The sequence below is a fragment of the Dromiciops gliroides genome, chromosome 2 (assembly GCF_019393635.1).
Source record: "Dromiciops gliroides isolate mDroGli1 chromosome 2, mDroGli1.pri, whole genome shotgun sequence".
Classification (NCBI taxonomy): Eukaryota; Metazoa; Chordata; class Mammalia; order Microbiotheria; family Microbiotheriidae; genus Dromiciops; species Dromiciops gliroides.
Window position 1 is genome coordinate 473,952,781 of NC_057862.1, and position 13,470 is coordinate 473,966,250.

At 41.4% G+C, this 13,470-nt stretch overlaps 3 protein-coding genes across 3 annotated transcripts in view; 2 read left to right on the top strand and 1 right to left on the bottom strand.

The window, feature by feature from the left end:
* CLIP4 (CAP-Gly domain containing linker protein family member 4) overlaps positions 1–10,337 on the top strand; it is a 117,784-nt gene extending 107,447 nt beyond the window's left edge. Inside the window, exon 17 of the mRNA XM_043982026.1 lies at positions 10,095–10,337. Within this exon, the coding sequence (XP_043837961.1) occupies positions 10,095–10,158 (64 nt within the window). The 3' untranslated portion in view covers positions 10,159–10,337. The remainder of the gene's footprint in view (positions 1–10,094) is intronic.
* ALK (ALK receptor tyrosine kinase) overlaps positions 1–13,470 on the bottom strand; it is a 1,073,674-nt gene that overhangs the window by 8,566 nt on the left and 1,051,638 nt on the right. The window contains exons 25-28 of the mRNA XM_043982018.1: positions 9,041–9,133; positions 7,366–7,467; positions 5,174–5,308; positions 4,086–4,176 (exon numbers count right to left, since the gene is read on the bottom strand). Of these exons, the coding sequence (XP_043837953.1) occupies positions 4,086–4,176; positions 5,174–5,308; positions 7,366–7,467; positions 9,041–9,133 (421 nt within the window). The remainder of the gene's footprint in view (positions 1–4,085; positions 4,177–5,173; positions 5,309–7,365; positions 7,468–9,040; positions 9,134–13,470) is intronic.
* Positions 1,381–2,054, top strand: LOC122740160 (60S ribosomal protein L9-like). The gene has a single exon (XM_043982029.1). It carries the CDS (start codon positions 1,389–1,391, stop codon positions 1,965–1,967), a length of 579 nt encoding a protein of 192 aa, XP_043837964.1. The 5' UTR covers positions 1,381–1,388; the 3' UTR covers positions 1,968–2,054.

Consider the following 13,470-nt stretch of genomic DNA (forward strand, 5'->3'; position numbering starts at 1 on the left):
ACTTGCAATCTAAAGGCATCTGGAATCTGCAGTTCCCACAGTAATTCACAGAGGGTGCTGTGCTACTTGACCTAGAGAGGCAAGGGTGCTATTGGGGAGCCTTACAGAGGATGTGCAATGTTTTCTTGATGGAAGCTCAAGTGAAATAATATGTTGTCAAATGAAGGCTCCTCTCTCCCTTCTAGACTAGAAGAAAAAGTAAGCAACCCCTTTACATACCAATGTATTAGAGAGGCTGAACATTCTTAGAAAAGATGAAAATATCATCCTGGGAATGAAATCAAAAAGAAAATATGTCCCAAGAAGTGGAAGGAAGGAAGGAGGAAGAAGACAAATGAGGAAAAGAATGTGATACAACCAACAGAACAAACCCATTTTGCACTGTTGGACCTCTGGGAGCTACAAGGCTTTTCTCATGGAATATGCTTCTAGACTAGAATGTCTCGACACTTCTGCTGAAAAGGAATATGACGATGGCTGACATTTAGAGAGGATGTCGCTGTGCTGAAAGAGCAAATCACAGGGGATTTGGAGAAGGGAGAGTTCGTCATCTTTCTGGCAAAAATATTCAGGACAACAGCAGCTCATTTATGTAGTGCTCTACAGTTTACATAGTTAAGGATAGTTTTCCAAGGTTCAAGGTCATCTGCTTATTGATATTTAATAGATCAATATATTCTTAGCAATAATGATGACAGAACTATTAGACATCTTTAGCGCTGTTGGAGTTATAACTCTGCCAATTATTAGCTGTATAAACTTAACCTCTCTGGACCTTGGTTTCTTTAGCTGTAAAATTAGGGGTCTGACTGGATGATTTCTAAGGTCCCTTCCAGATTTAAAATTCTATGGCATGTGACATTATCATCTCAGATTATTAAGGGACATTCAATGCAACTCAGTGGCATTTATTAAATGTCCATTGTGATAAATACTAGTGTTGCAGAAGTGAATAAATGACAGCCCCTGCCCTTGAGGAATTTAAAATTTAGTAGGAAACCTCAACTGAGAAAGTCAAAGTATCTCAAGAGGTGGTTTTCAAAGGAAGAAATCTATGGTATCAGTAGCCATGTTGAAAAATGTTCCAAGTCACTAATAATTAGAGGAATGCAAATTAAAGCATCGTTGAGGTCCTACTTTAGAAGCATCAGATTGGCAAAGTTGCCAAAAAGTGAAAATGTCAGAATGTTGGAGGGGCTGTGGGAAAACAAGTACATTGATGCACTATTGGTAGAACTATGGACTTGTCCAACCATTCTGGAAAGCAATTTGGAACTATGTCCCAAGGTCATTAAGGTATTCATATTCTCTGTCCAAGCACTGCCAGTACTGAGCCCATACCCCCTAAAAAGTCAAATAAAGAGCTCTTTGGCCCTTTCACCGTCAGAATGAAGACCATTCTAAGCAACCAGACTGTCGACATCCCAGAAAATGTTGACGTTTCTCTTAAGGGTCGAACAGTTATTGTGAAGGGGCCCAGAGGAATCCTCCGAAGGGATTTCAACCATATCAATGTTGAGCTCAGTCTCCTTGGAAAGAAGAAAAAAAGGCTCCGGGTGGACAAGTGGTGGGGAAATCGAAAAGAACTTGCAACTGTTCGAACTATCTGCAGCCATGTACAAAACATGATCAAAGGTGTTACTCTGGGTTTTCGTTACAAGATGAGGTCTGTGTATGCTCACTTCCCCATCAATGTTGTTATTCAAGAGAATGGCACACTTGTCGAAATCAGAAATTTCTTGGGTGAAAAATATATTCGAAGAGTATGCATGAGACCAGGTGTGGCTTGTGCTGTTTCTCAAGCCCAAAAAGATGAGTTAATTCTTGAAGGAAATGATATTGAACTTGTATCAAACTCAGCTGCCCTGATCCAACAGGCCACCACAGTAAAAAACAAGGATATCAGAAAATTTTTGGATGGTATCTATGTTTCTGAGAAAGGCACAGTGCAACAAGCTGATGAATAAGTTGGAAAAGATGCCAAAGGCAGTGTCCTGAGGAGTCAACACTTATTCAGATGTCAAAATAAAAATACTTTTTGTCAAAAAAAAAAAGTCAAATAAAGAGGAAAAGGACTCATGTTTACAAAAACAGGTGTTCTTTTCATAGTCAACTAAAAAGTAAAGGTGGGGTGCCTATTAATTGGGGAATGTGAACAAATTATGTTATGGTGATTAATAATAGCACTTACATGGCACTTTAAATGTATCTCACTTTATCCTCATATCAACCCTGAGAGGAAGGTGCAATTATGACCATTTTACAGATGAAACCAAGGCAGACAGGTTAAGTGACTTTCCCAGGGTCACACAGGTAGTAAATATCTGAGGCTGGGCTTGAACCCAGGTCTTCCTGACTCTAGATCTAGCACTCTCTCCACTACAGCACCACTTAGCTGCCTGAATGAATGAAATATATATAAGAAATATATAAGAAATAATGAAAGGGAAAGTTTCAGTGAAACCTGGGAAGATGTATTTGAATTAATGCTAAGTGAATGAAGTAAGCAGAACCAGGAGAACAATTTATCTACTAACACTATAAGAAGAACAAGTCTGAAAGAAAAGAACTGATCAATGCATTATTCAGTCTTGAATCCAGAGGACCAATGACAAAGCATGCTACCCTCTGCCTGATATGAGAGAGGTGATAGACAAGGATGCAGAATGAGGACTATATTTTTCGGATGGGGCAGTGAGGTTATTTTGCTTTTTCCAATGTTGGAGGGGATAGAAAACAATTTTTTAATTGAAAAAAAATCCATGTTGTAGGGAAATGAGAAACTTAATGAAGAAATGTTTTTCTCTAAGTTTGGAAAAAAAATAAGGGTCCTGAAACCAAAAGTTTTCCTGGATTTGAGGCTGGCTCCTTAGTAACTGCTCCACACTGCCTCTCAAAAATCACATGCTAGAGAACTGAACCTCAGTCACCTGCATGCCAGGCAAGGATACGGCTATGCTAACAAAGATGGTCCAGGTACTGGGGAAGTAATAGTCCCTTACACTGTGCTGGGCAGACCAACTCTGGAATGTTCTGAAGATCACTCTTTAAAAAGGCCATTAACAGACTCTAGAGAATATCCAGAGGATGGTGATCACAACAATAAAGGCTCTAGAAACTTCTAGGAGGAACAGTTAAAGGAAGTAGGGATGTTCAGCCTATAGGAAGTCTGAAGGAGTATACATGACCTGCACATTAATCTTCTCTTGCTATCTCTTACTTTCCTTGAAGGCAGGGATTGTTTTCTGTATTTCTATTTGTGATGGAATCCAGCACAGGAATCTGTAAATCCAATAATATTTGGGGCACTCAAACATGCCCCTAGAAGGATTGAGTAGAGTCTTAGGCAATCATGTAGCAGCCATGTAGCCTCAGTTGTAGGTGAAATATCACATCACAGATTCACCCTTTTGCCAAATGCCCCCCCCCCCAGGATTGACACGGAGACATTGATATCAGAATTGTTCTTCCTTTTTCCTCTTCTTCAAGATGTCTTTCCAGCAAGTCTGCAAACTGACAGCCCATAGAAATGTCTATGTGAGGAAAGACTCCTAAGGCTACTCACAGAGATGCAGGCAGGCCATTATCTATTTACTGAAGGTTTGTGTCAGTTCCCCTCTCCTTAGGAACAAGTTCTGCCCAAAGACAGCAGAGTTGAGGCCAGTGTTACATAGGTGGGCAATAGCCACCACCCTTCTTAAATGAGCCAGTTAAGTGCCATTCCCAGATACTGGAATGGTGGCACAACTATTATGCCATTTAACTGTTCTCCATCATCCCTCTGGATTGCCCATGTTACTGTGTTAACCAACTGTTGTTGATTGAATGAATTGGTGCAGAAAGAGACAGATGCTGCTATTTGTTTTACAGCAGGGTGAGGCTTTCTCAGCACCACAATTTCCTTTGCATAGTCTACTTTAGAGATCATTAATGGTAACTTTTGGTTATTGTAAACCAGCTGGAATTATCTTATTCCTTAACAGGTACAACCTAAAATTTAAGTTTCCTAATGATCGGTTTTGTCTTCAAAGTCTTATTCACATAGAATAAGTAAATGTCAGTCAAGGGAAAAGAAGAGTTGGTACCTGGGTGCAATATTCAATCCTCTCCAAGATGGTGGCAAAGTTGGGCCGATCCTCAGGCAGATGCTGCCAGCACTGAGTCATGATCCGGTACCTAAAAGGAAAATGAGAAAATTCACTATGAACTGCAGGAAGGACATAAGTGTTTTATCTTTGCACAACCTAAACAAGAACCATCATGTTGGAGGGCGACATTGAACTGGGAAGGCAACTTAGGTAACATTCGACTGTCACATGCTGCCCTCTGGTGTTGGGTCAGGGAACAGCATCCTGATGAGAGAGCTGTGCCAAGCTTCTCATCTCCCCAGACTAATTAGTTTCCATCCAGAAATCCTGTGGCCCCACCCCTGCTGTGGAACAATATCTGAGGTAGGAGACTCGAACCACCTTGTCTGTCTACATTGTCTTTGGCTATAGAAAAGGTAGGAGACAGATTCTAAATTAGTCAGCTCCAAGGTATGGTCATAGAAATTAGAAGAGGAAGGAATCTGAGTCCAACCTTCTCATTTTCCATAAATGAAGACCACTCCCCCCCTCCCCCAGGTCCCTTAACTCCTTGGACTATTTCCACTGAGAATGTCATGCAGAAGAGACCAAGCATTTGATTTCAGGGAGCAGCATTCATGTGACGTCCTAGGAGACACACCATTGTAGGCTTGGTGAGCCGATAGCCCCATTACTCCTTGTTCTTTTTTTCTGTTATGTATTCCCAGTATCTAGTACAGAACCTGGTGCATAGTCATCATTGCAGAAATGCTTTTCTCCCCCATTCATTCATCCATTTTAGCAGTGTATTATTCTAGCCCCTCTGATCCTAGCTAGGCACATTAAAAGAGATCAGTGCTTTGACCCTTCATGGAAAACAAAGAAGAGCAGAATGGTGGTGTTTTTTGGGGGGTTTTTTTGGGTAGGGCAATGGGGGTTAAGTGACTTGCCCAGGGTCACACAGCTAGTAAGTGTCAAGTGTCTGAGGCTGGATTTGAACTCAGGTCCTCCTGAATCCAGGGCTGGTGCTTTATTCACTGTGCCACCTAGCTGCCCCCAGAATAGTTTTTAAAAAGAAAAATTATACTTAGTAGATGGAATCATACACAGGCCCAGGGCAGTTTTTGGGTGGATCCATCCGTCCTCCACTGGTGACAAACTCCAGGACCTCCTGATTGCTTTTGCTTGGGTATGGCATGTATCCAAGGGAGAATATCTCCCACAAGAGCACACCGAAAGACCTGAACAGAGAGCAGAGGATGTTGGGTTAACCTTTGAATAAGTGGAGTCTACCTTTGAATAAGTGGAGTCTGCCTTTGGCTTCATAACTGGTCATGTGTGATGTGTGTTCACCAATATGTTAATTATTTAGAGTCATGATTGCATCAGCATGGGTACTCGCCCTCGCTCCCAAGACAGGTCATGCCCTTCCATGCCATAGCTCATGGTCTCTGAATATTCCTGTGGCCCCAAAATTAATCACCTCATGGTCAGCCTGCTGGCAAATGGCTGAGTCTAGTCTGGTCTTGGTGGCCTTGCAGACCACCTGTTTTCTGAGCCCATACTTGGAGCTTCTCCAGAATGGGAGGAACAGCTGGGATTCATGCTCCACAGTGGTTGGGCCTCTGAGAACCCAGGGGACATGATGGAGCATTTCTCTCAAGGAATCTGCATACTTTATGATCCTTGAAAAGGCAGGGGGAAAATGAGATTCCCCCTTTTACTGAGGAGAAGGCTAAAGCTGGGACAAAGTCACAGAACCCTTCAGTGGCAGAGATGGAACTACTGGGCATCTTTCAACTCCCCTGCTAGCCTGACATTTTCTCGTCATCTCCAGCAAGTTTTTCTTTCTCACCGAGGGCAGAAAGGAAACCAGGATCCAGCAGTTCAACAGATTGTCAGCTCCTCCAGGACAGGGGTATCGTTTGCCTTTCTTTGTATCCCTAGCACTTAGCAGAGTGCCCAGCACATAGCAGGTGCTTAATAAACATCTACTAACTAAGCTTCCTGACAAACTCCCCCTCTCCTTTCTGATAATTTTAGTCTGTTTCATTCTCTACTTCTGGAGAAAGGGAAGAAGAGGAAATAGAGGTGCTGTAGCATTCCTAAATGTGAATGTGGCAGATGAGAAGGGTGTGGGCTACTAGTTAGTACATCATAGCCACAATCATAGCTAACACGAATGTAGCATTTCCAGAACACTGTACACATGAGCTCTTTTGATCCTTACAACAACCCTGGGAGGGAGGTGCCACTATTATCCCCATTTTATAGTTGAGAAAACTGAGGCAGAGAAAGATTGAGAGACTGGCCTATCCTGGACACGCACCCAGGAAGTATCTGAGGCTAGACATGAACTCAGGTCTTCTGGCCTCTGTCCGTTCAAAGTGCCACCAAACTGCCTCTCTATGTGAGGCTGCCCTGTATGGGATCAATGAAAGGCAGATCTTTGCGGGAGAAACTCTCACACTGCAGCCCCAACCTGGAATTTTAGTCCAAGCAAAAGAGGCATTAGGAAAAATGGTGGCATGTGCTCCTGAAAGGGCCTGGAATGTTGGCTTTGGGGCATGGGATTCAGCCTCCACTCCTGTCAGCTGAGGCCTGTGCTCACACCTGGGCTGGAGATGCTCCCCTTAGTCAGGACCTAAGAAAGGGAAGTTAGGAAGCTCTGGGTTGGAGGGATCACACTTTTTAGGCACAGAGTGATATGAACTCGGGGTTACAGAACTCTAGCCACCCCAAAGGTGCCACTTATAAGATGAAAAAACTGGGCTTCTGCTGAAGACCAGGGGGCTTCTGAGAGCCACATACCTCTGTTGCTTTCCTCTCTCCACCATGCCACACCCATCCATTCTGTCGGAAATGCTCTTGTTTTCCTTCTCCCATAACTCACGTTCAACAGATAAATGTGTACATGGGAAATCTCATTTTGGCATAACTTAATTTAATTTTCTTGGAACATCAATGTCCCTGGTCAGCCTGAAGGCATCTCTAGAGGCCATTTCATTGAAAAGACTAGGAAACTGAGATGGACAAGGTGAAGTAATTTGCCCAAGGTGTTGTAGAGAGTAAACACCAGAGGCAGGGCGACTCTGCACATCTGGGTCCTCTCATCCTTAGCCCAACAGATAGGCCTTGGCCAGTGATGCCCGGCTGAGACCGCTGAGATAGCTCAGGAACATCTGCTCCATTCTTTGCTAACCTATATCCTTATGAGCCATTGGAAGCTGGTGGTTCACTCATGCAAGGCAGATAATCTGTCAGTGATGTTCAAAGGAGGGCAGCAAGCGTCACTCACCACGTGTCCGTTTTGGATGTAAATATCCCCTCCATGAAGGCCTCAGGGGGCATCCACTTGACTGGAAGCATGGCACACCCCCCCTTCCTGTAGTAGCTTGCTCTGCAGGACAGAAGATGAAAACAAAGTCACCCTAGCTAGGGCATTGAGCAGAGGCTCCAACAGACAACTTGACGAAGTATTAATTAAGAAGTTAAAATTAATGAGGGCTTGGGATGGTTGGTTGAGGGAGGAAAGATCAGTAGTTAAAATCATTATTTGGATCAAGGAGACTCACAAGAGGAATAGATAAAGAAATCAAAATGAGGAAGAAAATGTCTGCTTCAGCAAAGGTTTAGGGGTCCTCCTTTGGATTTTGTCTATTTCGTTAATGGTCTAAAAATAACATCACTAAAGCCTTTTAATAAGTATAGCCTTGACAAGCCACATCAGCAGATTGTTTGAACCAGGAGAATCGAGAATAAGGAATGTCTTATTCATCTTTTCATCCCCTATAGTATCTAGCATCGGGCCTTAATGTGCAGTAGGTGCTTGATGAATGAAATTACTCATGAATAGCTTTCACTGATGGAAGTTGCTTATGTACATGCTCTGAATCACCCACATGCCTTCCTTCCACCATTCCTTCCTGTCAAGGTGTGTGTGGGAAGATATCCCCAAGCTACCTGATGAGTTAGCAGTTCTTAGCAGGGAAAGTAGCGTGGGATGGGCAACAAGATCATTTTGACAACCCACTATAAATATATTTTAAAAAACCCCTTCTAAATACGAAAGCTTACCCTAATGGTGTTATACTGTAGCACTATAATAATAGCAGCAACAACAAGTAACTAACAGTTAAGGTTTGCAAAGCACTTCAAATATATTATCCTTGCAACATTCCTGGGAGATAAGTACTATTGTTATCTCAGTTTTATAGATGAGGAAACTGAGGCAAACAAGTTAAGGAACTTGTCCAGGGTCACACAATTGTTAATTTTCCAAGACCAAATTTGAATGAATGAGCTTGGTATTCTACTCTCCTTTTCTCCAATCAAGCTGTATCATTACAATGATATTCATCTTACTTAACCTAATCTTTGCTTTTGTTCTGGCTCAAAGAACAAAAGCTCTTGACGATGATTATTTTGTTGATAATCCAGTTGAAGGGGTGGGGGAGGGGGAAAGCCTTCATTATGGATTGGATACAACAAAATGACTTGTAAAGCCATCCAGGAAGTCAGTGGTTGCCACACTGGGTTTGAACCTGGGACTATGGCCATTGTTTTCAATAGCCTACAAATGAAAAAGGTAAAGAAGTGACAGAGCAAGGTCCATCATTTCTTCTTTCTAAGCATGCATGGCATAAGGAGCAGCTAGTTCTCTGCTAGCTTACAAGAAAAAGGGATAGTGGTAAGATTGTTGAACTTGATTTTAGGGACACCTGGGTTTGATTTTGCCTCTGAAATTTACTATCTGTGTGACAATGGGCAAGTGACAGCCTCAGTTTCCTTCTCTGTAAAGGTGGGATAGTAACAACTGTAGCACTTTTAGGGTTTTACCCCAGAGCCTCCTGACTCCAGGTTCAGCATTCTAGTGACTGCCATATTGAATCTATCATCATCTAATCAGCAGAAACTAGGCATGGCCTTGGGGTGTATGTGTGGTTAATGGAAGGTTAATGGTTGTTAGTCACCTATAGATGTCCCGAGCCATTCCAAAATCTCCAATCTTGGCCACTCTGCCTGGTCCAGGGCAGGTCAAGAGACAGTTTCTAGCAGCAATATCCCTGGAAGAGAGAGAAACAAATTCTAGTTTCCCAAATTGATGTGTGAAAAGAGAATTACATAAAAAATAATTTCTCCTCTCATGTGATGTCCAGCAAGCTTGCTCCTCTGTCCTGCATTTCCTGGAGTGTACTTCAATATGAGAGACATTTAGGGGCTCAGCAGCTTTTAAAGTGGAAGGGGAAAGGGAATAGAGAAGATGATAAGTGTCCAGTGGGATAAAAAATGAAAATAGTGGAACCAAAAGACATTTTATAAAAGACCACAGATAAAATTGTTTTCCATATCAACCCAAGAAAGTCAAGGGTTTTCTCTATGAAGTTATATAAAATTTTAGCTATATTTATTGCCCACCAGGTAAAGCAATGGTTCAGCCCAATGATTTCATTAGACTGGGGCTCTCTTGTGAGGAGACTCCCTGTTGTTTTTGTTTGTTTGTTTGTTTTGTTTTGTTTTTAGTGAGGCAATTGGGGTTAAGTGACTTGCCCAGGGTCACACAGCTAGTAAGTGTTAAGTGTCTGAGGCTGGATTTGAACTCAGGTACTCCTGACTCCAGGGCTGGTGCTCTATCCACTGTACCACCTAGCTGCCCCCGAGGAGACTCCCTGTTAAAGATTACCCGGTCAGTTGTCCAACAGCCTTGGGATTGCTTAGGGTCATTGAGACATTAGATGACTTGCCAGAGGTAGAATTCAAACCCAGTTTTTCCTACTCCAAGGGCAGCTTTCTATTCATGCTGCCTTCAATGTGTGAAGCAATATTATTCTTTATTTGTTTAAAGCCATTTTTTTATTCTTCAGGCAATGTTTCTAGGTTTCAGGGCTCTTGGATTGACTGAGTTAAGTCTAAAGCTACCCTATCTTTATTCTTTTGCCTCAATAGGTATCAATCATATCACCTTTCCATCTTTCCTTACTAGAGTACTCATTCTTTTCTCTCTCTTTTTGGTCTATCCTTATACAGAAGTCCCTTCATCCCCTTGGTCCCACAGATCCGTGAAGAAAGGTCAAAGGAGTTGAGTCTATGAAACACTGAGAAGAAAATATTGGGTTGTCAGATTCTCAAATAATTATGATTCTTCTGGAAGATATGGAAGTAGCAGTATAGATCATAATCTACCTCACATGGATAATCTGGAATTTTCCTTGCTATATTGATAACCTGCTCATATACATCATCTCTACTCCCTTCTGCCAATACATGTAAAACCACTAATATATCTAGAAATAAATGATACAACTGGAAGAAATCTAGAATATGTGTCTAGTGACTTTAAATTTGTGAGTAGGAAAGTCAGTCTCTGAAACACGGTAGTGTTGTCAGCTCTTCTTTCTATTAAAAACTATGACTTCAGCAGAGAAAAGAATCCATGAAAGGGATCAGCTGCATATGTAGAGAAGACATATAAATTCTGGTTCTGGAAAATGAGGCAACACCCATGTAAGGCCCAAATTTCCCTCCCTGGAATTGCAGGCTAAATCCAAGTGTCATGAAAATAGAGCTAGAATTGTTTGATACTTAGGGGTAGATAGGGAGAAGCAAAAGGTGAAAGCATGGATCTGAGTCAGAAAAACATTACCTGCAGGTACATCTACCAAATGCACTGAGGGCAGGAGAAACGATACACAGGAAATGCATGTTATCTTTGGCTTCATATGGCCATGCCATATGAATTCCTTAGTCACATTTGACTGCAGCTGCTAAATTCTCCTTAATCCTTTGCCCAAGCAATTCCTCCATGGAGTGGAGCTGAGCCAATCTAGCTTGTATACTTGTGAAATGAGAGACTCGATGATCTCTGAGCCCTCATCCAGCTCTATTTGTATAGGATTCTGTAAGGAGTATTGTTATTCTGGTCCTACTTTTGTAGTAAGGGAGAACTGGTCAGAGAGGTGTGTCATGAGCCTTTGAAGAAAGTAAACATATTTTCTTAGAGTTTATTATAAAAAAGAAGAGAGTGATGAATTTCCTTAGATATGTGCCCCAGACTTTAGGAAAGTAGATTTCAAAAAGATCAGAGAACTGATAGGATGACCATGTAGGTTGGAAACTCTTTAAAAAAAAAAGCTAGCTCAAGAGGGATGGGGTACTCTAAAAATTATCATTATCCAAGCATTGAAGATGATAAATGAGAGGCAGCTAAAGAAATGAATGTAGCTATACAGTATGCTCTCTTTTCATTCAGATTCTTAAAGGTCTGTAAATAAGGATGAACAGAAAATAATGGGGGGGGGTGGAGCTAAGATGGCAGAGGAAAGACACACAGAGCTCCTGATACATTTACCCCAAAAACAGCAATAAAAGAACCCCTGGAGCAGAAAACCCCACAAAAATATGAGCTGAGATTATTTTCCAGCCATAGACAGATTAAAAGGGGACATGCTGAGCTGCGAGTAAAGTCCAACCCCATGATTGCGACAACAGAGACCCCAGGCACAATGCACCAGAGGAACTTAACCCTCAAGCCTCTGAATCAGCTTGCAGCATCAGCATCTTCTGGAACTGAACTTGTGGTCTGGTGAGAGGGCTGAATGGCTGGCCTAGGTGGAGTAAATACTATTGGAAGGGAATAAGATGGAAGGAAATAGTTATGATGATTGACTACAATGGCAAAACGTATGGTACTTACTCTGCTGGGCTATTGTGAAGAAAATTCTTTGTCAAGTTTAAAGTACTATATAAAAGTTATGATGAACAGGATGCTATCAGAAAAACCTGGAAACACCCACATGAACTGAAGCAGAGAAAAACATACTGTATACAAAATAACAGCATTAGTGTAAGATGATCTGCTGGGAAGCACATGGTTATTTTCAGCAAGGCAATGATCCAATATAACTCTGAAGAATATATGAAAATTGCAATCCATCTCCAGAGAAAGAACTGATGGTATCTGAAAATAGACAAACATTTTTTCGACAATTTCTTAATCTGAAGTTTTGTTTTTATCTGTTTTCTCTCATAATCTAGCTAATGTAGAGGTTTTTCATGAAAAAAAAACCCAGAAAATAATAATGCAGACTGTATTAATGAAGTCTAGCCTAAAGCCTAGAATGAATTATGGCCTGCAGAAATTCTAGACAAGAGTAAAGAATTTGAATGGCCATATTAAGAGTTACAAAGGACCAGGAAGACTAAGCCTGCCACCCAGAGCATGTAGTAGAATGTCAACAGATGACAGAAAAAAGTAGAACTATTGAAATCATATTTTGCTCCCATATTCTCTATTAAGGAGAATGTATCCCTTGTTTTATTAGTCTTTGAAGGGGAAAGGATAGATTCAGCATTGATTAAGGGGAAATTGAAATGCAAAAGTAGATAGTAACCACTTTGAATGAATTCAAGTCTCAAGGCTCATTTTAGTCACTTGCCATGATATGGTTATGGAACTACTGTTAGTCACCTTTGTGAAATTATGGGAAATGGAAGAGGTATCATGAAATTAGATATGGGGAAAAAATCTATATTTTTTTTTAAGAAGAGGAAAAAGGGAGATGCCAGCTCTAGAATGTTAAGATTGGAATTAATTCATGGCCAAATTCTAGAAGTTGTTAAACAGATGGTTTGAATTTGGTTTGAACAGATGAAAATTGAATTTCATTCAACAAATATTTTTAACTCACAGTATGCAAGGCACTGTATTGAATGCTGTGGGTATAAGGAAGAGAATGTCTGACCTCCAAGAGCTGACAGTCAAATAGAGGGGATGATAGATTCACACATTTTGATATATACATATACACACATAAGATGGAGATGATTGGCCAGCACTGGGAAATATCTAATGATCAAATTTGGCTGGAGCACAGAAAGTATGAAGAGTAATAATGTCCAGAAGAAGGCTGGGAAGGTATGATGGAGCCTTTTTTTTTTTTGACTGAGAGTAGGAGAAAGCTAAGGGTGGTGTTACTTAAATACCAGACTAGAAAAGAAAGAGATGATAGAGGAAGGGTGGCTAGGAGCAGCCCTTCTGAAAAATATAATCTGGTGATTTTAGTGGACAAGTTCAATGATTCAACAGTGCTGATATCACATTCCACAAAGCTAATGTATCCAGAATGAGGTGGGAAGTCGATAGTCCCACTGTATTTTGTTCCATTTGGGATGCCACATTTTAGGAAGGATAGAGAACAAGTTAGAGAACATTGGGAGGAAGGCAACCAAGTTGGTGAAAAGACTGGGGTGTGTCTATACCGTTGACTGAAAGAACCAGGGATCTTCAGCTGGGAGAAGAAAAGACTAAGGGGTTGCTTGTTAGGGATGTTGTAAAGGGGATAATCAAGTTAAGTTGGACTAGATGGCTTCTGAGGTTCTTTTTGACTCGGGTTCTCTATGTGCT